General features: G+C 36.7%; 1 protein-coding gene across 2 annotated transcripts; it reads left to right on the top strand.

Moving 5' to 3' along the window:
* Window positions 1-436: 436 nt before the first annotated feature.
* LOC137281850 (RNA-binding motif protein, X chromosome-like) lies at window positions 437-26,470 on the top strand. 2 transcript variants are annotated; one of them, XM_067813496.1, is made up of 11 exons: window positions 437-769; window positions 3,865-3,994; window positions 8,344-8,450; window positions 9,742-10,046; window positions 13,861-14,015; window positions 15,331-15,442; window positions 16,699-16,827; window positions 20,328-20,561; window positions 21,342-21,439; window positions 22,387-22,428; window positions 25,957-26,470. In XM_067813496.1, the coding sequence occupies exons 2-11, from the start codon at window positions 3,886-3,888 to the stop codon at window positions 26,169-26,171; spliced, it is 1,506 nt and encodes a 501-aa protein (XP_067669597.1). In that variant the 5' UTR covers window positions 437-769; window positions 3,865-3,885; the 3' UTR covers window positions 26,172-26,470. The 2 variants fall into 2 exon arrangements, with proteins under 2 accessions (XP_067669597.1, XP_067669598.1); XM_067813497.1 differs by lacking the exon at window positions 16,699-16,827 and having other exon boundaries at window positions 691-769.

Genomic DNA, 26,470 nt, shown 5'->3' with positions numbered 1-26,470 from the left:
GCCGCTGTGTATCATTTATTCTTTCATTCATTCACCTACTTCTTTCTTTTGTTGTTTCTTTCTTTCATTCATTCACATAATTCTTGCTCTGAATTCTTACTGTAATTCATTCATTCATTGTAAAATTCCTACTGATACAATAAAGTTCTGAATAGCGTTCAATAAATGAAGTTCTGTTAAACACAGCTGAAGTAGCGCCGGGAACGAGCCAAATCACTGTGTGCGTTGGAGCATGACGAGGCACACGTTAATTAGTACAAATGGTAAAGAAAGCAAGCGAGATACCCATCCCTGTTTGTAGATTATCCCTTGTTAAATTGTACAATTCATAATCTTTTCATGAAGCCATGATGACAAAAATGGAAGATTTCAACTGTTTTCAAACATGGGAAATTTGTTTTTGGATGATGCAAATCTCAATGCCGTGTCTCGTAATGTAAAATGTATTGACACTCGTCGATATGAGTCTCGGAGTTATAAACCAATGTTTATTTATTTTATGTCAAATCACACTATGTAATTTTCACTGTCGTGAGATTTTGTAGTGAAGTTCGGCTGGTCCTAACGTGCACATATATAAACATTGGGTCATTTGGGTCTCTATAAGGGAGAACTTACATTCATCTTCGTCGCAACTTCAGTCGGATTAATTAGTGATTAATAATCCGCTTCCGTAATTGTCCTCCACGTGTGACGCCATACTTTTTAGTCAACCCAGAAGAGGGCGCTGCATTTTGGGAAGAAGAGGCCATGTTTGATTGATATAACGGTAGGAAAGCGTTTCAATTTGTTTAGTTTTTCGTTTGTTTCGCACTAGTTTCAAATAGAAAACGTGATTTTTTATCTGGTATAGACTCTAAGTATAAAACTGACAACATCCAATGTTCGGAGGTAATGTAATTCATGGTTTTATCCCCAATGGGAAATCTCTGAAAACAAAGCGTAACTTTTTTTTCTGCTGACGCTAGGCTAGTGTTGATCAATATTGTAACCTATGCACCGAAATTTGTACTTACTTCTTTCGTTATTGCTACATCCTGAACATATGCTGTAGCCATACTAAAGGTATGCAGTGTATTTTCGTCATGTAATTGGACCTGACCATGACTGGCCCATCCCGTCATTACCTAAAATGGCAGCTTGAACAGCATACCCACTAATCATGTCGCAGTTAGATCTGTTTCGGATGTTGTGTAGACATCTGTCTTAGTAATGTAGAGTAACCATATTGAATGTTGTTTTTGTTATTTTCAATACATTTATGTTTTGCTGAATGGTTTGGCACCTTTGGTACGATCATGGTATTCGGTAAGACTTCCATCTCTAAATATTTATGAGGAAAATGATATGTCATCTTTCATTTATTAACATCCCGTGTGTGTGTATGTGTGTGCGTGCGTGCGTGCTCAGATGTTCTGAATTTGAGGAAGAGTACATATGCATCAATTTGGAGTGAACTTTGACAGGTCATTTCGATTTTCATGATTACTTTTTCCAATCTTGGAAAATTGGTATTGGGACTTGGAAAAAAATCTTGAAATAGTGGAGTATTCTTTTTTTCTTCATCAAGCAAAGAATGTTTTATAATAGTTATAATGTTAGTAATGATAGTTAGAGAGTAAAGTAGTAAATGCCACTATTCATATTTCATTTATTTTATGTCATCTCAAAGAGACTTGTGAATGGATAGCTGTAAGGTCAGATTTTGGACTGTGTTGTTATTTATATGAGATATTGTTATTTCAGACACAGTGAGATGCAGGTGTGTTTAAACATATCAAAATAACGTAGGACATATGTTGTTATACAATTTCATGTTGTTATATATCTGAGAAAAATAGCAATATTTGTCTTGAAAAATTATGGATATCCTTTTCACTAAAAATGCTGGAACCATGACAAATGGATGCTGGTAAAGGCGTCGATTTTGTGTATCCAGACACTGCCACTGATGAAAGCAACAGTTCCAATCAAGAGCCTGAGCAAATTGATGTTGTGCACTATGTGTCCCATAAACACACCTCCATTTAAAAAAACCCAAACCTAAACTAACTGGTACCTGGTAAACATAGGACAGCAGTTTGGAAAAGGTAACATTGAGCATGATTATCTTTCATAAGCAGTCTGTTTCTTGTCAGGTGTGATCAGAATTGTCAGGCTTTTTCTCTGAGACCTGTGAAAGTTGTATGAATCGATTGCAGTCTGTTCATAATCAAGTCCCCTCACCAGACATTAAACATGTTAAAGTAATTGACATAATGACCATTGCATTTTTCAGTTTATATACAGATATACAATGACATTTATTGATCAAGCAGCAAGTCTGAACCCTGACAACCATGGATTGCTGAATGCACATTCTATGCAGGATCTTGGAAAGCATTAAAATTGTCATGGACTACATGTATCTCGGAACTATAGTAAAGTCACTTTCTTTCTCTGAAAATGCCAGGGCTCTATTCAAGAAATGTCAGCAACAGATGTATCTTATGAGAAGGATCTTTTAGCATTGATGTATGATACCACTTTGAATGTTTTCTGAAAGTGTATGTGTTGTGTCCAATCTCTTTTGCTGTTCTCAGTTCGTTGTTGGTTCAGTGCCCTTTCTCTGCAAAACAAACTACAGAGGTAGTATACACATGATAGAAACAAAATATCCTGGATTCTGCTGCAAATTTTTAAGAATTCCATGGCAAATTTTAGCAAATTCTGCACCACATTTTTCAATATTCTGGAAAACATTATGGAGTTTAAACATTTAGAGAAATAACAACAAAAACTTTATACAGACCATCATAGTTCAATTCTGAAACACAGATATAAAGTGAAGTTGACAGTACATATCACATCTTGAGTAACCTTGATGACAAAGCACCGACAGCTTTTTCTGTGTTTTACAATTAAACTCTTTAGCTGAAAGTTAATTCTCTCCTCTCATTTGTAACTTTGATGCATACCAACAACTTCCAGTTTCATGCAAATAACAATTTTATATTTAAACGAAATCTGAAATAATTTCCATTTTCACAATGATCAATTTTGAGAACATAATTGCAGTGTCAAATTCATCTAGTTTTATTTGGAACATGCCTAAACTTGCTTTATTAATAAAGTATCTTAAATCGTAATTATTTTGAAAATGTTGTCACAATAAATATGTCAGTTCGTTTTATGTGTGACCGATCCTACTTCTGGCATTAACTTTAATTTTCGTTTCCGCTGTCAGTCAGTTTTCACCGAGACATGTAAGAATGGAATATGTGCTTACAGCAGTGCAGGTCATGTTAGATTCAAATGGCTACACATGGTATTTTGGACTACAACTTGTGTACTTCATAACAAATTTACTAAGACTTCCTCCCCTATCCCCCTAAATTAAGATGACGAGAAAATATTTCCTTGAGTGGTATCGTTAGACATTGGATATGCCTTTGAGTTTGTTCAGATATAATGAAAGAAACATGTTAAAACTAATCCTTATCGGATGAGGAATTTATATTAAGGGGATATATGATTTCGTAGAAATGAAGTTTAACGGGGGGGTACAGGCAAAAATCTTTCCCCAAATTTGAGTGTCATGTCAGAACATTACTTAGTACTACTACAAATTAACAGTCAGCATGGGGGTTCCATATTGTGCATGAATCACCTACAATATTGTTTTCATGAATAATTATTCGTATTCATTACTCAATATTCGTGATGTGTATCATATTTGCCACATAGTGTATTCATTGCAGTGACAAAGTGTGACAACTTTTGTCATTGCCTGCCTGATTTTCTCCAATGCCCTATTTGTTTTCTCTGTCGCTCACTGTGTGTTAGGAACAAGTACAATTCTAATAGCTTCTTCCTCTTTTACAGCAATAAGAAAATTACAGCAAAATGATTGAACAAGACAGGCCTGGAAAGATATTTGTTGGAGGCCTTACTTCAAATGTTGACAGAGAGACACTTGAAAGTGCATTTGCAAAGTTTGGCAGAATCACAGAAGGTAAGTTTGCCCATTTTATTTTTGTTTTACGACACTGTTTTGATGTAACTAAAAAAAGAGTAGTGCTTTGCAGTCTCATTAGAATTTGATGTTAGGTGTTGAAACAAAATCTGAGGACACCCCCATGACATGTCTGATTGACCTTTCATCAGTATCTGGGTGCGATTTAGTGCTTTGTTACTTGCATTGGTGCAGCCCAATGTTAAAAAGTGCGACCTAGTTATGAGTCTAACTTGCAGTATATCAGGATTATTTAGAATAAATCGGCAATAGATCTATAAGCATAAATATCATAAATATAATTTTTCTTGTAAACTTTGAAAGCTACAACACCGAAACATTGCTATTCATTGACACGTCTTGGCAATGACAGCTCATGTAAGCAGCACTCATCTGTGTCTCTGTGTTGCTATGGTTTCAGCATCACGGAAATATGTTTATGTGCAAAGTAACCTTTTCACACACTTGTTTTAATTTCAGTTTGCACCTGTTACAACTAGGTTAATATCTCTTAGGTCGAGTCCTGAGTATGGAACATTGCTTACCAGATAGGGAAAGATGGAATGTGTTTTCCAGTCATTTAACCTAGAAATGACTACTTTGAACAATATGTACAGGCTGTACAACATGTTCTGTTAGAATCCTGCTTTTGGTTTATTCACTGTTGATGGGGTAAACATTTCACACGGAAGATATTTGACATAGCCAAATGAGCAGCTATGCCTATCAAACATTTTGGACTTTAAATTTGTTTTCTAATTGTTTTTTGAGTGATGATTGGAAGTTGCCTGTTTTGAAATAATCTGTGGTGATTATTAGTGGTGAACTGATGACCAAATGATCCTATTATTGATCATTTGACAATCACAGTTTGATTACCAATTTAAGCAACAAAATGATAAGACTGCATAAGCTCTTCACGAAAAATATCAACAGTTGGTGTACTGGCAAGTTTTGTATATAACTCAAGGTTGACTTGCCATTGCAGCATTGTATAACTGCTGTGATAGTATTAATTCAGGAAGTTAGGTCTGTTTATAGCTTGCCAAGGAAACGGTTATTTTCTGTTTTGCACAGGTAGTGCCTTGAGGTGGAAAAACAGTTTGAGCATGCAGGGTTCAAATTCGCTATATAAATTCTGCACCAGTGCAGCTAAAAATTACTGTGTGCAGCTTGAATCTGTTGCTGGAATGTTGCAGTTTGAAATAAACTGTCATGTTACATTGATTTGAAAGATGAATGAATAAAACGAAAAGCAAATAGTTTGAAACGTTTGCAAAACGTAAACAAATATTTACTTCCGCATGTTAAAAATAGTTTAGACCTAAATAACGGGCTTTGATCATTTGCATATTGTCATAATGAACCAATCACAAATGCTTGCTTCAGTTCGCTGGCTAATGTACATATAGTCATCGTTGGTATCAGCCAATGAAAACTGGAAGACTGTTAGCTCATATGTCTCCGGATATTTCCGTCAGAACTAGGCAGAAACTGTAACCTAGTAACAAAGTCTTCCGGTTTCGTGGGATAGTCATGATCATAACGAATTAAAGGTGGAAAAGCCAGTATCATATTCATTTAGAAATGAATGGCGCACAGGCAATAAATGAAAAGCCTTACAGTGATTTTCCAAAGCTTTTGGAATTACAATGTGGGCATGAACTATGCATCAGATAAAAAGGCCAGGGAATTCATTGAGTTTATAAATGAATGGATAATGAGTGAAGTTGTTTCTGAATTAAGACACGTGGAGTTTTTCTCAGTGTTGTGCGATGGCACTACCAACTGTAGCACAATGGAGCAGGAAATAATTTTTATCAAATACGTTCATCAAGGTTTGCCAAAGTCAGTATTTGTTTGTTTGTCAAAGTTACAAAGGCTGATGCAAGTCACATCAACAATGCAATCATGGAAATGATGCATGATAAGTTGGGGTTTGACTGTGATCAATGGAGACACGGCTTAGTGGGTGTGTGGTTTGATGGTGCTTCAACAATGATGGGTGCAAGAGTGGGGTCGCAACACATATCAAAACTTTAGTGCCACACCTAGTTGCAATACACTGTTGCTCTCATAGACTGGAATTAGTAAAGGACTCTGCAAAGTCAATCCCCTACATGTCAGTGATGGATGATGCTCTGTACAACATGCACAGTTTCTACAAATACTCAGCTAACAGATGGGAGGGGCTTAATGCAACAAATTTCTTTGTTAGTTTTGTTGAAAAGTATTTTGCATTTTGAGCTTGTTCATTCTTGAATAAATGAAAACAAGCCAACTATTTTGAATTGTTTTATTTTAATGTCATTGCTACAAACTGTATGTCAACAAAATGAAAATGGTGCAGTCTTATTCTCACAGGTGCAGTCTGGATCAGACTGTTAATTGCACTTGGTGCAGCTTGTGAAAATAACCGAATTCGTACACTGGCATGAATGCATATATTGTTTCGATCCAAATGTAAAATACATGTTTGAATCTACAAACATTTATGAAGGTTAAATGGTATGGTAAATGTTAATTTAATGAGGAATTGTTTATTGTTCTGTCACCCTTTTGAATAAACTATTGTAAATTATCATGTGCTCGAAAGAAGTGGTTTCATTGCTACCCGGCATGTGTTAGTGACATACTTATTTGTTATCAAATACTCTGATTTTCAGCATCCTTCAGTTAAAAGTTTTTTTTAAACTGTAGAAGAAAACTGGGCTTGTGCCATAACAGGTCCTAATTACAAGGGATCTTGTAGCAGTTGTCTCATCCACCAGGAGTTATGTTCATAAATCCATTCTTGCAGTCAATTGTGTATCAATGATTGATCGACAAATGACCTTGATAATCAATTATGGTTTTACAGGTTGACCCGGATTAGAATTGATCTTCATATCAATGGTTGTTCTGTTGATCACTGGATTGTCTCATGCAGGCTCAGTTATTTACAGACCCTGCCATACAGCTGGAATATTGCTGAGTGCTACATAAAACTAAACTCACTGATTCACTAAGGTTCAGAAGTCGATTCCCGACACTAGTGTGATTATATCAGGTGTGATGCTGAATATTCAAATGTGTACAGAGAAGGCACTCATTTGTGCAGTTAACGGATGTACTAACACAGTATAGGGTTAGGATACTGTCTGTTGTGAATTTGTGCATGAAAGACAAACTTTGCATATGCTACACATGTATGAAAACAAATACCCACGGTAATCTTATCTATATAAAAAACACAGACAGGAAATGTATTTCACACTCCTACATATTACAGCAACAAATTCATATCTAAACCATGTAGTCTAGTTCTAGATTCAGTTTGATCATGGCCTTGTAAATATTTGGAAAAGTAGATCAGTGTCAACAGTATTGGTGCTACGATCGATTAAATAATAGGTTTTTTGATCGGTTGGTAATCAAACTTTGATAATTGATTGAAAAAATTCCAATGGATATCATTATATGCTATCTTAAAGAATAACATTAATGATTGGTGTTCGTGCAAGATTTGTAAATACCTCCGGTAGGTTCGCAATTGTAACTTGCCGAGGGAGCACGTGTTCTTCTTGTGCAAGTAGTGGCTTACAAGGTAATATCAGTTTTAGTGTGGATACATGTATTATTTATATCCATGTTTAATTACATGTTTGAATATGTGAGCATTGATTAAGGTTTCATAAATGTAGTATGTTATGAAAACATGGTACTGAAAACAACAAATGCTCCTGTGAATATAACACATGATCGAAACAAGCAGTTTGATTGGCTGATCAGACTGCCAAGAAAGTACTTGCTTTCCCGCACATGTGTTTGCCTTGAGAAACTTTTTGTGTTCGCCGAAGGCACAATTCTTGTTTAGTTCACACACAAGGTTGGAATGGATAGTTTTATTGATATTTGTCACATCTGCTGATAGATATATGGTCATTCTATTCTGATTTCTGCTTGGAAGTTGACGCGTAGATCTTGAGTTCAACTTTTCTTTATTTTCACACACACAGATTGATGTACGTATGGTTTAGCTGTAAGAATAGTGATCTAAATTCACATTTGTTGTCAAATACTCGACGATTTTCAATATACTTCGTCTAGGTGTTTTTTAATCCATTTCTAAGAAAAATGGGTTGTATGGTCTTGTGTCATATGACATATCTCTATAACAAGTGATCTTGTAGCAGTCATCTCAACAGCTGCATGGTGTCGTGTTCAGAACTCCGTACTTGTAGTTGATGATTTATCAATATATGATCCACAGAAGACATTGATAATCGATTATGGTTTTATAGATGATATAGGTTGATTCCCAACACTAGTTAACAGTTAACTAAGTGAATTTTCCATTATAATTTCAGTTCTCATAATAAGAGACAAAATCACCAACCAGTCACGTGGATATGGATTCATCACATATGAAAATCCCTTGGACGCCGAGGATGCTGTGAAGGGAATGGATGGAGAAGTAAGCTGCAGTGATTGCTGTGTAGTTAAAAAGGTTTTCACTGTCAGTGCTACTAGCCAATTGATTCTCACTTTTGTGCGCTTCATGGCAGGAGCCTTTGACAATTAGAGCCTTTGCATTCAGAAATAATACATTATGGTTGCTGGTGTGGTGTCTGTTAGATTTTAATTTTCAAGTTATATTCGGATATAAAGGAAAGACCGTTCCTGTCTTGACAGATTTCTTGATGAATCCTAGTAACATGTGGACAAGCTGTCACTGGTTTCTCTGCATGCAGACACCTACTCCAGAAATGTTCAAATTTTAGTATTAACTTCTAAACTATTTTTATCGTAAGTAAGGTGACAGATATTGTGCTGAATGTCATAAACAGTGGTAGATGATGATGCATATTGTTTTATGGCTGAACTGTTACATGGTTTGCACAGGTTTTAAAAGGCCCAAAATTTGAACATGTTGCCTTAAAAGTCCATGAATTTATTTATGCCTGAAAGAAGTCAAATAACCAGTGTTTTGCTCTAGCAGAATATTTCAAGGACTTCTCATTTTACAGAAAACTAATTCATAAATTTGGTTTTGCCAACATGTGTTTGTTAAACTGCATTATTTTCCTAATACAGTGACTGAGTTAAGTGTTACTGTCCTCTGGTGGTCCGTTCCACATTTGATCAAACTGATTTTTTATCCATTTCTTTAGTGGTCTATAGTTACTATGCATTGACACATCCCTGTGATTACTCTGATGTCCTCTTTATGGCAACTGTATAGACATGTCTAATGACTTTCCTTGACAGAATGAATGTATCCAACTGTCATTGTATTGCAATTACTTGTCCTAGTATTTTGCTGTAATGACATTATACTGCCAGTACTATGACAACTGATAGTTTCATTTATTGCACTTAGTTTTAATAACACAGATTTTGTATTATAAAATTGCTTATATATTCAGATTTCCAACCTGTTGTATTGATCAAGAAGGATGCAATAACTTTAGCGTAAAGTTAATTCTATTTGGTACTGGTAGCAACAGGAAGGAAAATGGCCATCTTTGGCGAGTGTATTTGATGTCATCAAGTCTAAAATGGGTTCAGTATCAAAGAGGTATCTTCTGATTGTTTGTTACTATCAAAGTACCATTACATTAGTGTTGTGTACAATTATAGTGCACACTTTTCAAAATAGCCAGTGATAATCACTACTAACTAAAACTTGGACATGACAGACAATATTTAATTATATTGTGGCAATGGTCTCAACTCTAGAAACTGTATTGTTACAGAATTTGTAGGTTCCCTCATTTCAGACCATAAATGGAAAAGAAATTCACGTTGAACAAGCAGTGAGAGCCGTACATGATGACAGAGGAGGAATGAGATCAGGTCGTGGTGGGAGGTCAAGGGGTGGTTCCTCCATGCGCAGCAGGGGCAGTCGTGGGGGACTCTCAAGCAGACGGGGAGCATTCAGCAGTCGAGACAGCGGTGGTGGCATTCGAGATGGTTCGCGAAGGATGGATTCAATGAGGCGAGGGTCCCCACCACCAAGGCGTGGATCTTCAGGAATGAGAGGACGTGGGCGTGGTGGACCTGTTTTGAGGTATGTTCACCATGCTGCTGACGTTATAATATTCAATAGTGAAACTGAAAGTGTGATAACATAATGAAAACACCAGTGTTTTAAAAATGTTTTCTTTTCAGAAAAATCTAATTTCATGATGTTTGGAGGATCTGAATATGCCAAGACAGTAAGAGTAAAATTCGTTATTTGGAGACTAGGAATACAGGATTTTATACTACTTTTAGAGGGTGACTGCTAACAGTGTTCAGTGGAATAGAAGCTGTTTACTATGATGTTTCTTCTAAGACATGTTGTAAATAGCTATTTTGTTTTGTTTTAAGGATTTGTATTCAGTTTTATTTGTTTTATACAGAAAACATTCTAATCGACGCACAAGTTTTTCGTGAGTAGTGGTTGGCATCTACATACATGTTTCGTGATCATTTTGGGAGATATAAGAAAATACGACTTTGTCTTAAAAATGTTTGTGTTTTTTGTAAGTAGTGTTTTCAAACATGTAATAATCATCATCATCATCATCATCATCATCATCATCATCATCCAGATTATCAGCTTGAAAGTCTGCTTATTTTTGTGTGTTGAAGTGCACATTCAGTCTTATGAAAGATCTCTGAAAAAAACCTATTGATTAGATTTTTAAAAAATCTGATTTACAGTAATGCTTAATCATTTGGCCTTGTATTTAATGAATAGTATGTAGTTATTTCACATCAGGTATTTAGAGATCAAATAGTTTGCAAAGTTGTATTAAAATAAATTAACACTGAAGGGTCCACATAATTGTACAATTATTCATTGGCAAGTGTCTCTACTGCAGTTACTTTGACATTATTTTCCAAATTTTGCTTCAGTGAAAATGTTTACGATCATCTGTCAGTGGAAGTAGCCTTTTTGTATTTTCTAGTTTTTCTATCGCTTAATATAGAAGGTCTTTAGGGCCATTAGACATAGCAGTTCCTATGATGTGTCTTTGCACTGTGGAAGCAATCCAAAAGTATTGACATGGTTCTTCAGGAAGCCATTCTATGTGGTCAATAAACATCAAGGTATTAAAATTCAAATGTGAGATTTTTGCTAACATTTCTGCTGTTTTAATCACCAGTATAAGTCTGAGCAGGCATACAAAATGAACATAGGTTATGTTTTTGGCCTTTAGTTTTGTTGAACTTCATTTTTGGATCGATTGTGAGGGGCATTGATTTGAAGAAAAATTTTGTTCATCAGAGAGGGTTAGAAATACTTTTTTCTGAGTGCGCCTTAGGGCACCAGAACAATATTTTACATGTTCTTTTCAGAAGTCAAATGTGTGCTCATATATTGAAATGTGTTGTTAAATAATGAAATGGGTTTATGAGTATTCAAATATGAATGGCATTTTACAATCTGTGAAAAAATAATTGATTAGGGGTAAAATGACTTAAGTTGTTATGTTTGAAAAAATTAAGTGTGCTAGGCACAACAACCTTCTTTAACTGTGCCATTTCAGTATTTAACATGCAGTGGCACACTAATATATGGGGTATTTCCAACCTGATGAATATTTGTACTCAAGCAGCAAAGAATTTGTTGTGCTTTTTTCTAGCAGATGTAAAGCCAACATCATTGATTTCTGACATAGATAATTATCGGATGAGGTCTAATTACTGATTGCATGAAATGTAACAGTAAACAGAAGGCGTTCTGAATAATCATCTACTCTTGTGTCAGTGATTTACATTTGAAGTGGAAGAGATTCTCTGCGGTCTGTGGAGAGTAATGTCATACAATCTTGGCCATCTTGTTTGCAACCAAATTGTCTGTTTTTCTGAGTATGACCTTTGTCAAAATATACCATTCAAAGAAATTTGGGGATATTCCATTTTATGAGCATACCACTAGTCAATGCATATGAGGAAAAGTAATATATCCATACAGATGAAATATTTTCAAAGGAATAGAATGAATTGTCACATTTTCCCTTAATTTCTCTTCATCATCTATTTCCTTCTTGGCTTCTTCATCTGCATTTTGCTAGTCCAGTATCCTCTACATTTTTTGAATGGTACCTTATCCAAAGGATGGTTTGAAATGGAAGTCTTTTAAAAAATTGTGGCGTAATGCTTGAAAAGACTTGTTTCTGATTGGTTTTCATCACTTTCATTGGTGTATCAAAGATTGTGAATGGTCACTCAGATGTAACCTTGGATGAGGGGGTGAACTTTGCTTTTCAACTGATTTCTTTAATGAGGACAGGCATGGTGTGCTTGTTTGCCTGTACCAATAAGTAACCTTCTCCCATGCCAGAAGCCCAGCAGTAATAATGTTTGTAGGTTTTGTCAGCATTTTATCAATGTGGGGTTTATCAAAGTGTGGCACATCTGAAGTCTTTCTCTTGAGGCTTTTCTCCCACATCTGTGTTAAGCTGACATGTATTGATACCTATGCAATACCATTGATAGGGTTGGGTATTACCAAAATATTCCTGTTGAGATATGTTTTGATGTGTTGGCATATTGCAATGTACTGTGAAAGTGTACCATATGGGTTAGGGTGATATAATAACGTTCCTTTCTCTTGAGGCAATGCCACTGGCCACTGTTAGGACTCAGATGTGATTAAACAAGAGATCAATGGAAAATGTTTCCAAATGGACAACTTTGCTTTAATGTTTACAAATTGAGAAAAAACATCAATGTCCATCATTTTGGTTTGTTTATCCCTACAGTGACTGCCATTTTTTGTTTTGTTTTATTCATATGGTTTTAAAGTCATGCTAACGCAAATATATTACCAATAAACATTCTCAAATCTAATAATGTATAATAGTAAAATAATTTTGAGGGCATTACGAAAATTACCCATTATGGTCACGGAAATTGATTATATTGGCTGAACTACTTCGAGAAAAATGTATTACAGTATATCGTATGGTGAAGTTTGAATTGCAATATCCTGGTTAACTGGTATTGTTGCTCACCCTTAACCACTTATACCAGCATTAAAAGCAAGTTGATAAACCCCTCATTCACTGAGGTTTGATCTTAATAGATTAATAAACAGTTGATCTGTATTTGTTTACGTTGTGAGGGATTAAGTTTTCAGTCAGATCTGTTTCATGTTTCACCATCCACCATGACATGAAAAATAAGAGGGAAGCTTTATTATTTTGCCATCTTTACTGTTTGGAATCCTGTTTTGGAAATTATATTATCATGAATATATGAGTTCTACCTTTTCCTTATTTTAGCAGTATGTATCAAAATTCCCACCAACCGCAAATAACAATTTTAAAATGGACATTGATGAAGATATTTTGTTTGCATAAAATATTGTCTATAATTTTATCCTAGAATTTCCATGATTGTCTTCAGTGTAGAGCTGATGATGTATCAGTAGTTTGATTATTGGCACTGTGTGAATCACACTGTATTTTGTCGGTAATATTTTCTTTGGTAATATTTTCTAACTATTGTTATGCAAATGTCCTATGCTTGTGACTATTGCACATACTGCTTTGCACAAGTTAATGGTTAAATTAATAGAGAGTACCAGTGTTGCACTATTTGTTTTTTGCTGTACCGTGTACAGTATTATAATTATTGCTTACATAACTGAACAGTTGGAAATGCTTTGCTTATTGTGTGTATTTTGTGGAAAAGAATGTCATACCTCAGTATTTTCTTAATTTATGCTTTGAATTTCAAAGCTTTTGTTTGGTTGGTCAGTCACATTCCTAAACATATTATGATATAGTATCTTTTCCCCATGGTCAGTCATCTACGACTTTTTGCAGAGTTTTGCCCTTTTGTTCAGCCAGCATGATAGAGTAACTAATGGTGTGTTTATACTTCAGGGGTCGCAGCAACAGTTTTGGTCGGCGAGAGATGACGCCACCCAGGAAGTCAATGATGCTTCATTCCTCTCCTCCACGTTACTCTGATGGTCCATCAAGGAGAGGACCGTCCTATAATGATTCCCCTCCACCAAGGAGAATGTCTTCTGACTATGGTAAGCTGTTGAAAGTAGAGTACATAACATTCCCCAAATAAGGTAATACTGTTGGTAATACAAGGGCATGTTGTAGAGTTAGGTTCAGGAAATTCCGGAAGAGTCAAGGCCCTTCAGTGGATTCCAAATTACTTAGCCCAATGAAAAAAAAAAAGTGGGTAGTCCTTCCCCGTCAGCTAGCTAATTACATATCATTATGACCCAATAATGGCTGTCATTTCTGTCAGTCAGTAGGGACATGGCACCTTGCTGTGCAGTTTAGTTCCCTATGCATACAAGAATCATATGCTCATGGGTTGGCATCTGAGAGTCAGGTCCAGTTATAGCTAGGTATTGTTGAAGTGTTAAGTATAAGAGATCGGTGTAATGTTAGGCATCTTCATACAGTGCACTCGACATACCCTGATACAAACAGTACTGTTCAAAAAGTTTTAAATACAAAAGCATTAGCCCCTTCCATCACTGGTAGGTAGGGTTCACAGTTTTCTAGAGGGTCATTGATGGAACATATTGCTGACAGCTGGGGCTGGCTATCGCTAAATATCTTAAAAATATATAATTGCGAACTAATGTCAGTTGGTTATTGATACATAACTGAGAAGTAGCAAAATGTTTTAGAAGTGGCCCACTAAAAATTAAGTTTGTGTGTTGAATGTGTAAATTATCCCTTTAGCCTCAGGGCTATAGTTATTAAAGATATTATTGATAACACAATTTTCATAATTGTAACCTTTGATATTTCTTTATGTCAGCAATCCTTTTGATGATTTAACCTTTAAATATGGTAGCTGTAGCAGGGTATATGATTTTGTGAGCTGGTGATAAGTTGAACAACTCGGAGAATTTGGGTTCAAATCTTGTATGAGACTGAACCCAACAAAAGGACCAGAATCTGTACTTAACTGAGAAAGTGTAATCTAAAATATATAATGGGAAAGGTAGGGGCCATGTGCCATTTTGCACATTTAAATTGTCGAAGTTTAGTATCGATACAAGGGATGTTTCCCATTCTCAATTCAGAAAATGTCTAATAATCCTGAAAGTAACCCATTGTCAAAGTTCTCTATCCTAATCCCTCTGTTAAAAACTAAATGCTTGTTTTGGTTTTGGTTAAAAACTGACGAAAGGTCCAATCTGAAATGCTGCTTGCAGTATATATTTTTTTTGTATGTCACGTAACATGCCAGACTCATAATTTGTAATCCCTTGGTTTATCCATGGGTCTCTGATTCTGGTTCTTATAAGTGTTCTTCATACACAAGTGCCTAAGGACTTGTTTTCACCTTGCTGGGATGGACTTTGTTTTTTGTTATAGATCGCAGGGATAGTAGATTTACTAGCAGTGGTCTCTCTGATCGTCTTCCTCCACGTGGCCGAGATATGTATCAGTCTTCCCCTCCACGCGACTCTGGCCGACTCATGGACAGGTACTTAATTCCACATGCACACACATTCAAAAGTCTTCACTTTTATTATATATCATTGTTATTACAACATTGTGACGTGGATATTCCACTTATTGCATGTGTTGCTTTCAGCTGGCTTCATTGTGATGTTGTCATTATGTGTTTGTTGTAAATTGTGTGATTCAGTCCTCGTCTTTTGTCTTCCCTTTGTCAGTATGCTGTGCTTTGCTTATTAGTAGCATTATCTTATGCACTGGCCCAAGTTCCTCAGTCCACAAGGCAATCTTGTTGCTAAGACTACTTACTCTGGTAGTTTAACAGATATCCAATGACCCTAGTGATAGGATTGCTTGGAGGAAAAGGGTCTCAGCAATCCTTGCATTGTGGTGTTTCTAACACCCATACAATAACATCTGTCAACAGCTTTAGCGTATAGATTGCTTTGTGGAACTGGGACAGTCCCTGAAACACTTTGTGAAAAGCCTAAGAGATGCCTCCCCTGGATTTTGAGGTGTTTGAGATTAGGTACATTTTGGGGTTAAGCTTTTTGAAGACTTTCAATGGAATTTAAGATGAAATTGATCTGAGTTCATATCCAACGGCCATATACCTCCAATTTACTTGCATGTGGTGCTGTTTTAGCATGTCTGTTTTATTTTTTTCGCCGTCTGCTACATTTCATTCATTGCTTCGGGCACTTGGCAAGGATTATATTTAAAGTTTGCACAAATATTCCATGTACTGTTAGATTTCATAAATAGATTAAGATGCTGAAGTGGGTTTTTGGCCTGTTATTATGCCTGCAACTCAAGTCACAAGAGCAGTGGGGTTTTTTGGTAAATATCATTGGTTTTTCCGGTGTGTTTAACGTACAAAAACTCTTTGAGACAAGATAATATGTAAAAGTGACTGTGATTAATTTGACTTAAACATTCCCTAATGAGCCAGAATTCACAAGAATAATAAAAATCCCCTTTGGAATACTGTCATATATTTTCCAAATTTGGTCCCCTGCCGTGATGTTGCTTGGAATATTGCTAAAAGTGAAAACTGAATCACTATTTTCCAAATTTGCCTGCTTAGGGCACTCTTTGTAAAATTCAGGATAAGTCACTGTTAGTACGTGTTCTGAAAAAGAAAAAGGAGAAAGGGCAATATGGTTTTGGCACCTTTGGCATGTTTGTAGAAATAGAATTATTCTGACATGGAAAATAAGTGCAAACTTTCAAGATGATCGGTCACTCCCAGCATGATGTGGATGTGCTTTTTCATTGCAGTCGTATGTCATCAGGTCGGGGTAGCCGAGATTATCAGAGTTCACGAGATTACCCCCCACAGAGGGACTACAATTCTCGCAATTTCACTCCAGAGAGAGAACCAATCCGATCACGGATGCCTCCACAAAGGTGGGTTTCCATGGTGTCGCCATGGGAAATGGATTCATTGTGAAGTGTGAGAGACTATGGATCATGTTCAAGGAACTTTACACAATGCAATGTGTGACCTTTTTTAATGTTGTATTCGACAATTTTCAGGTGCTGATGAGTGAATACAGCCAAAGTTTTAGCTTCTAGTAGAGGCCATTAGTCCATAGTATGTATATTGTGGTAATGTAGGGATCCCTTGGAAATTAGTCCCTGTTTTTGAGTCAGCTGTCTACCTTGTACTATGGCATGTCTCAGATAAGTCTTTTGAGTCCTTCAGGTTATTACAAGCTGAAGCAGGTAAAAGTTGCCAGTATTAACATGATTAATTGTTGTCTTCACTCTTGGGCATTGTCCGTTGCCAGCTGCCATCTGGTCGATGTTGATTTAAACCATAAGTTTTAGATACTCAATGTCGGGTTTAATGATCTGCACACCTCAAGTGCCAAATGGCATTCTGTAGACAATGGCACTCTGTGTCTGGCTTATATTATAAACTTAAGGATCTGATTTATTCTAATGTATATTTTATTGCAAAATTGCTGATGTTAGGCAAGTATTGAATTGTTATATATATTATGAAAGCAAATATGAGTTGAAAATACTGTACCACATTTTTGTCTTTGCTAGTAAATGAGAACCTGAAGTTGGGCCTTCATGTCATGATAAATATTTATTTCAACTCAGTTTTTTTAAGGGTATATCAATCTGCTAATTGGAATATGCTTTTGGCAAATGATTTAGTTTTTAATAATTCCTTTTTCATTAAGGGTATTACCCATTTTTGGTTTTCAGAAAGGAAACTGGGTACACAGCATTCTCTGATGTTAGTAGGGACCCATGAAGGTTCCAGGGTAGAAAAGCCTTCAGCAACCCATGCTTGCCATAAAAGGCGACGATGCTTGTCATAAGAGGTGACTAACGAGATTGGATGTTCAGGCTCGCTGACTTAGTTGACACATGTCATCGGTTCCCAATTGTGCAGCTTGATGCTCATGCTGATCACTGGATTGTCTCTTATTATTTACAGACCACCACCATATGGCTGGAATATTGCTGAGTGCGGCGTAAAACTAAACTTACTCACTCACTCACTCGCTGATGTTAGGACAGGACTAGTGACTTCATTAAGTGTGTTCTGTACCCTCATCTTGTGTGTCATTCAAAACATGACAACTTGATTTTTTGGTCCAGGCACAATTATTTACAACTGGCCTTCATACTGCTTGGATGTCATTCATAGAAATATGAACATATTTTCCATGTTTACAAAATATGAACATGTCACTAATATTTTCATTATGCTAAACATTCACTGCCACTCGTATTAATTGTAAATATTGTGTTACTAAGGGTTCTATTTATCTGCTGTGTTGGTGCACTATGGCATGAACTGCATCTTGATATGTTGTTAATTATTCACCTCCCATCATTCTCCCATATTTAACATTGTCTGGTACTTATAACCCCATACCCAATACTTTCACTTTGTCTCCCATGCTAAACATTATCTCTCACATAAACTCTCCAACAGAGAACTTTGTCTCTGACACTGAACATCATCATCTTGCTTGCCTTAAATTTACATCAGTATGTTAGATTAGCTTAGATTGATGTATTCACGGGAAAGATGCCTTTCCATCAAGGTCTCCATAACAAGGAACCGGCAAACATTTCCTTGTGTTGTTGTGTTATGTGATAAAGAAACAGATGTTAGTATCAGGATCAGTGAATCAACAGTCAACATTCAACATTCCTCAGATGATCAGCCATGAAAAGATGGCTGGCTTTATATTAAACATAGGAACATGTGTTCATGCTGGTCAGTTTAAATTAGAATGGAGCTTTGGTTCAGAGTTTGGATCAGTAGCCAGTACGTGTCAGAAGAGACAGTTATAGGATCAGTTCTTCTGACTTTCATTGTAATCCATTGGTCTATATCAATGCTCATTGGTGAAACATCTGGCACAGGCTCCAATATTTAGAGACTGCACTTATATGGCAGGAACACACATCTACAGCAGGTCTCGACGTTACTACGTTGAAATTGCATTTGCTATAATGCGTCAATGTTGAATCAACATAATCTGTACACCTACTCTTCAACAATAATTTCCAAATAACAACTGGCAATATTCAGGGATAGAAATAGTGCTTAATTTGTGTGCCATTGCAGGGATCAAATCTATACTGTGTGCCCTGGAGCTGAGGTAAAATTATGAAAGTAATACTCTTCATGATTCATTAAAATAGAAAATACGAAAATTGTGACCAACTCAAATAACTTAAACTTGTTTTTGCACCCAACAAAACTATTAATCATGGCACTTTCAGTTTCACAGCTTAGCATGGCCTTGTCCATTTTGAAAGCCAGTGCACTTAGCAAGAAATACTGTTTGTGGGATAACATTAGTTATTTTATGGGACAAGGGTAGCTGAAGCTGAACTATTTTCGCAGTCATTATAGTGTTCAGGAAACTCTGCTCTCTAGTTTACAGGTTTACATGATGTTTATTGATTTATTAAGCAAAAATTGGTATGACTTGCTCTGATGTTAAAAGTTTTACTGGATCATTAAAAAAATATGAATACATACTTTCACAAAGGTACTCCTAAATCACCAGTTTGCTATCCTATGACACACTGAATAAATTATGTTTCTGTCGTTTATATTTCTGCTTTCAAGCTGGATAATGTGTGTAAAGTGTTGATCTTTGCCACTTGTCTTTAATCAGTATGTAATCCAAAGGCAGGACAAGATATTCTTAAGACGTTTCAGATATTTTAGCCACACAAAGAGACTACAAAAGCAGAGATGCCAACCTCTACGATTAACCTCAAACTACGCCAATATGATTCCACTGCAAATCCTAAAATGCAATAAAATGCATTAAAATTCGGATATATAGACAAAAACATAGATTTTCAACGATGAAATACACTTTTGGACTTATGTACCTTCCATTCATCAAATTTAATGACATTTGAACTGGAATTATTGCAAGGAACAAATTTAATTTTAGTGAAGCTGTTTTCAAAACCTTTGAGATTTGACACATTTAGTTGTGGCAGAAATAATTTCACCACATTCATTTTTTTTCCTCAGAATCCATCATGATTTTGTTTATTTAGTTGACTACTAATTTCATGGTGAAACTACTATATGAACGTAGAAACTACTATTTGCAACACTTTGGGGTTGGCATCTCTCCAAAAGGTCACTTGTAAGGCACATGAGATAAGCTGGACTTGTTTACAAAGTAGAACTAGGGACTATTAAAAATACACTCAAAAGAAATCCCTAGCAGTAAAAAGCCTTTTTGAGCAGAAAATTGCAGACAAATGTCAGGTTCAGAAGTAAGGTGCTCTTTGTAGTAATGTTCAGTGTGCTTTTTAAGGCTGACATTATTGTGTTCTGGTTCTCTCCACAATCTAAACCAGATGTTGATTAATCAAGAAAGTTCAATCCTTGACTTTTTCAGAGACTCGTATTCTTTGAGTAGTCGAGATGACCGACGTGATACTTTCGCACGCAACAGTGGTGGACGGGACTATTTGCCTCCACGTGGTGGCGGAGGCGGCGGTGGTGACTACATCAGTACCAGGGACAGTGGACGTGATTACAACTCATCGCGGGACTACGGCTCTTCTAGTCGCGACTACCAGTCCGCCAGAGATCTCCCTAGCAGAGATTATGGTTCTCGGTTTGACAGCCAGTATGTTGATCTTAATTGTCCTAATGTTTACAGTGTTCCATCTTCAAGGAGTCAGAGCCTCATACACGAAACACATTTTAACTAGGTGGTTCAGGTTGATCAAAAAGGCTCTAAGCCTGTGCATATGTCAGCAAAAGTTTCCCAGAGTAGAGTATTTCCCAATGCTATTAGACATTCCTTGTCATGTCAAACGATTACATGGATATCATATATATCACTTATGTAATTTATGTGGAGATAATACTGTGACTTTGGAAAGTGACATACTTAACAGAAAACAGAACAAAAAGAGTTGCTGTACAGTTTTGTTGCAGTGTAAAATTTCAATGTTGCAATTCCTTTGAAGTTAAGAAGCAAGAACCGTAAACAAAGTCATAGGTTTGGTCAAATGTTTACCCACTGCTCCAAAGGGCGGTTAGTTTGGAACCTTAAGCTCATGGCACCTACCTGGAAACCTGTAGGACTGCCATGAGTTATTGCTTGTGTTTTGGCCAGGTTGCTGTGACTTGGTTGCTCTGCGCAGCTTTGTCCTGTGTGTTCTACGTTGTCTAAATGTTCTCAACTGCTGTGTAAAACTTACAATGTTCATTCACTTGACCACTGCAGTGATAAGCAAGTGTGACTTTCTAACTATTTGTTTATTTGTTGTGGTTGTATTTTCAATTTGTTTTTAAAACAAGAACACTGTTAAGGTATTCATATCTACCAAGAAATCACCATCCACATGTGTTCCATGTGTCTGTGAAGAAATATCTGGCAATGTCCTTTTTTTTACTTCAGTGATATGGGAGGTGGCGGTAGTCGTTACTCATCCCGGGACCTTGACAGACCAACACAGAGTAGAGGCCCACCACTCCGAGGCTATGATGCTCTCGATGGTGAGTGCTCATACTATGCTCCATAACATACATAAGGAAATTGTGATGTGTTTGCAATTTCGTTGGTGATGAATATCAAGTTTGACATTCAGATAATATTGAGTTAAGCTGTGAATGAATACTCTTCCATGCTGGAATATAACCACAGTTATACCTAAAGCAGAATGTACATACATTCAGTAGGCTCAGGTGTATATAATAGATGCTGTCTATTTTGCTTCCAGTATGATTTGAAATGGATCTACTGTCATTCATTGTTTAACTGGGATTATAAAGGTCCTGTAATTATAATAATTATCAAATAGTCTGTGGTGTACAATGCATCTAAATACTTTGAAGGAAACTCAAATGTCATAGAGGGACCCTGAAAATAGTCCCTCATTGTAGTAGGTCAAGGTATAACTCTGGAACACTTGTATAATGTCGATAATTCTTTATAGGGTTAATCATTCATTATGAGCAGTTTGTATAAGCTAAACAGGCAATGGATATTGTGTTTTTTTTGTCTTCACATGTTACTTATATGTTTGGCTTTGTAAATACTGCATAAAGATACAGTGGTTGGGATAGAAAAAGGGATAGTCATGGCCTTCTCAATGCAGGGACCATTTTTAAGAGAAAGGTCTGAAGCGATCCATGATTATCCTAAGAGGTGTCTTGTCAAAAGAAGTGATTAAGGGGATGGAGTGCTCCGACAAGGTTTCCCAATGACATCAATGACACTATGCCACTCAAGGTGTGTTATGTGGTCCAAAAAATATTTAAATACTGACAATGAATTACAGCTTGAATAAAGAAATGTGTGTGGCATAAAGCAACCCAAAAATGGTAGTAGCTGGAATTTTGATCGTTTTTGCCCCTTACATAAAGAAATGTTTTCAGCCATTTGTTCACATGATTCTGTAGTGTCTTCTGCCATGTTATGCAATGTGTCTTGTTTGTTCCAGACATGCCCCCAAGTAGGGCAAGCTACAGCAGCCCAGCAGGAGGTGAGTTGATGTTTTCTGTCCCCAACAGTTGCAGTGTTGGTTTCATGCACAGCAGTCATGTCACTGCCATGGATTCTCTTATTTCCATTTCATTTGGCAGGTGACACTGTTTTCAATTATTTATTCTCATTGGGGCATTGGTAGTTATAATTTCAGTGTTCCACAAACACATTAAAATAAAAGGTTTGTGAAGAGGAATGCTCAACAACATAACTTGAAAATTTGAAATTTGTGAAGAATGCTCGACAACTGAAAATAGGAACAATTTGTGGCGTGGAATACTCTTAACACACATGGAAATATGAGATTTGTGAAGAACACTAAACAAGCACATGGAAATATGAGATATGTGATGAGGAGTGTTCTACAGCACACATGCATGGTAATTTGAGTTCTGTGAAGAGGAATGTTTTGCCAAAACACACACAGACACAGAGAAATATGAGAATTGAAAAGTGGAGTGTTCTACAACATACACGCATGGAAGAGTGTTAACTAACAGCTATCTCCCACAAGTATTTATTGAAATAAGAAATTTGTGAAGAGGATTGCTACACAAACAGATATGGAATGTGAAATTTCTGAAGAGCTATGTGCTAAAAGTATTTATTGAAATATGAAATTAGTAAAGAAGAATGCTGCTCAGCACACATGGAAATAAGAGATTTGTGAAGAGGAATACACAATAGCAGACGCAGAGAAATATCATATCTGTAAAGGGAATTTACTACAGACAATGTAACATAAAGTTGTGAAGAATTCCCTAGGGACATCATGAAAATATGAAGTTTGTGAGGAGAAATGTTCGAACACACAGATGCAAACATGACAGTTGTTAACAGGAGTACAGAGATGTAACTAAATGGTTCTTGTACCAAGAACATGCCACAGACAGATTTGGCATGAAATATCATGACGTAGCACCAGTGTCACATGTGTCTTTACACCCACCCTCCCAGCTTGAAACACAATGAGAGACCGAGTGATTCTCTAACAGAGCAAGCATCTCCAACAAAGGTTTCAGCAAGAATTTCATATCACTGTTTCGCGTGTTTTTTTAATGCTACTTGTCTCCCCTTGTACATACTTTTGACCTATGTGACTTACCTTAACTTAATTAAGAAGAAAACAAGAGGACTTGAAGCCTGAACCTAACAGCATACATGTCCATCATATTTTGCCATCAATACCTGCTTGCAACTGTTATGATCCAACTGCCCTTGGTGGCCACAGAACTCCTCAAATGTACCTGTTCATTAAAAAGCTTCACAGGTGGCTAAATTATACACAGCATATTGTAGTATTTACTACCTGCCCCAAGGTTGCATGAAGAGAGTCCGTGCCAGTACAAGTGAATACTTATGATGTGTTTTGGTGTAACTCAAAACATCATTTGATAATGTAATACTGGTGTCTTTATTTGATGATGACACTTCAGCCTTTGCCTGTCAAGTTGTCTTTCTGGCAAAACAGTTGACCTCTCCAGTAATGCTAGCAACACACTTCATGCTTAATACATCCAGTTTGTGGAAATATCATGATTCAAGTTAGTCTAGGATGGATCACAACCGAAGTGTCATGGAAGAGCCTATTACACAGTATCCTCCAAAGAGAAGGAATATGATAAAAGCTCTTGAACCCAAACATGCATTCGGCGCTTAGGGGATATCAATATCCTGCACCGGAAATATTCCAAACTCAGTTGAAAGAACATTAAAGGGCCTGTACTCAAAATTCACAGCAGTGAATCACCCGGTGTATCATGAAGGCACTTTAGAAATGGAAGGCACACAGATACCAATCTTGTAAGGAAATTGTTCTGCTTGAAGTAGCTTGGCGATGGAAAATTGTTTTAAAAGCAGCAAGTACACTGACAAGAAAAGTGGACACTGTATGGAAGCTCCTGAAGGCATAAGTAGTTGGAAACATAGACCAGGCTTCACACTTAGGAAGGATACCTACACAAGGAAATATTCCTTTGAAGTGATGTTGCATATATGCTTCATACTCTCCATGTTACTTTCACTGGCATGCTAGGTCAGCAACCCCTTGTTCAGTATTGCGGTCTGCAGATCCTGTTGTCATCTCAAATGAATGCAAAATAGGAAGCAGTATTGGCAGTGCAGATTTTGAGAAGGAATCTTACCACCATAGTCCATGAATTATCTCCCTTCCACTATATTCATCACTCCTTCACCCACGACTATTCGTACCATAAGGGATACTGTAGCTCAACAGAAACTGCATTTAGTTGTCATGCTCTGGACTGTAATCTCAAGAAACCAGCTGACAGTGAAGTGTTTGGGAATGAAGCTCTCCATATACTACAACAGCAGACTGAAATGCCACTTTAACCTCTTGTCATGAAAGACATGCCTATCAGGTGGATCAGCAGTGATTTCTAACCTGGATATTCTGACTTGTTTGAATGGTTTTGTGTCTATGTTGAAGTACGAACAGTGAGAAAGAATGACATATCATCTTGTTGTTGAAAGGACATGACACCTGTTCAAATCTTCGTGCTGTTTCAAATTGAAGAGTTTAATGCAACAGCCTTGTTTACTTAACCAAATAATCTACATGATGACACCTTTGTGAATTCAAAAAGATGATTTGGAATGTTGCATGATCATTTACATGTGTATCATTGATAGTTCTTGGAATCAAATATGGAGCATAATGAAAAGTGACTGAAGCAAAATTGAGATGCATAATCAATCTTAAATACGTACAAGACTCAGAGCAATTGGCAACCCAAGGAAGAAAGATTCAAGTTGTCTAAGCCTTTTCTGCAGCTTCATGTGTATAATTTACATGCCTCTAACTGAGCAGATAATGTCCTGATATAGTAAGTTTCTTTGAATGTATACTTGATACAAGCACTGGACCCTTAAATTAATTTACAAAAAATTTTTTTTTTTAACTGTAAAGTAGAGATTTTAACGTTTTTGACTGTTTGGAAAGTTAAACATTCAGCAGTTTCACAAGGCATTTCACATTGACAATCACAAGGCATTTCGCATTGACAACCCTGATGATTCAGAACATTTCCCAGAGCTCTTGTGTGGGGAAACTTTGCAACAGTCCACTAGCTACATAATCATTCTCAAGATTCTTCTTCCTTCACAATGTGCTTCAGTACTAATGTTGAAAATGCAGGACTATTTCACAAAGGTTATGGAAAGAAATATGTGGTGCTTCAAATTGTCAGTATGTCTGATGTATTGCCTCAATAAACAGCACAATAGTGCACTGGGTCAAACACTCATGGATCAAGAGCCCAAATATACATCATTCAGATACAAATCTAAGAATGAGCCTGATACTCTCATCCTCAGAATTACTGGAAATCAGTCAGATACACCTTACTATGTTTAAAGAAAGCATGTGTTCATAAGATATTTGGAGTCTTCAACATCAGTGGAATACATTGCAACAGATGGTAAGTGAATGGCATTTCAAGAATAAGAACATAACGTGGGTTGCTTCTAAAATATTCTCAAAATGTACTTTGTACCAATCCACTAGGTTCTCGAGGACCACCATCTAGGTCAGGAGGACCATCATTCAGCTCCCGCGGAGGCGGCGGTAGTGATCGCAGAGACAGCCGAGGAGGGGGAGGTGCAGTTATGGGAAGCCGACGTCCAGGGCCTCCCCTGTCACGTGGGGCTCCTCCACCCAAACGGTCCCGTGTTGATGGACCCCCAATGAAGCATGGAGGAGCACCATCCTTCAGGCGCTAAGCGTTATACTTGTCTGTACTTTCAGAATAGAATAATTTCCTTCTCAAAATAGCAGCGACTATTTTATGTTGTCAGATTTCATCCCCTCACCATACCAGCCATCCTCACAATGTTGTTCGTTTTATCTCAACAAATGTTTCATTGTCCAAGTGGAACCTGACTGGAATCAATTTCTTTTAATGTTGTTAGTTTTATGCGACAAATCAAGGACATATGATCATATCTTACAAAGGCCAAAGTGTGCATATGTGTATTCTTGCTTATTTGTCAAACAGGAAATAAACACCATTTCATGTCAA

The sequence above is a fragment of the Haliotis asinina genome, chromosome 4 (assembly GCF_037392515.1).
Source record: "Haliotis asinina isolate JCU_RB_2024 chromosome 4, JCU_Hal_asi_v2, whole genome shotgun sequence".
In the NCBI taxonomy this organism is placed as follows: domain Eukaryota; kingdom Metazoa; phylum Mollusca; class Gastropoda; order Lepetellida; family Haliotidae; genus Haliotis; species Haliotis asinina.
The sequence above is the reverse complement of the archived record's forward strand: the minus strand, read 5'-3'. Positions and strand labels throughout refer to the sequence as shown.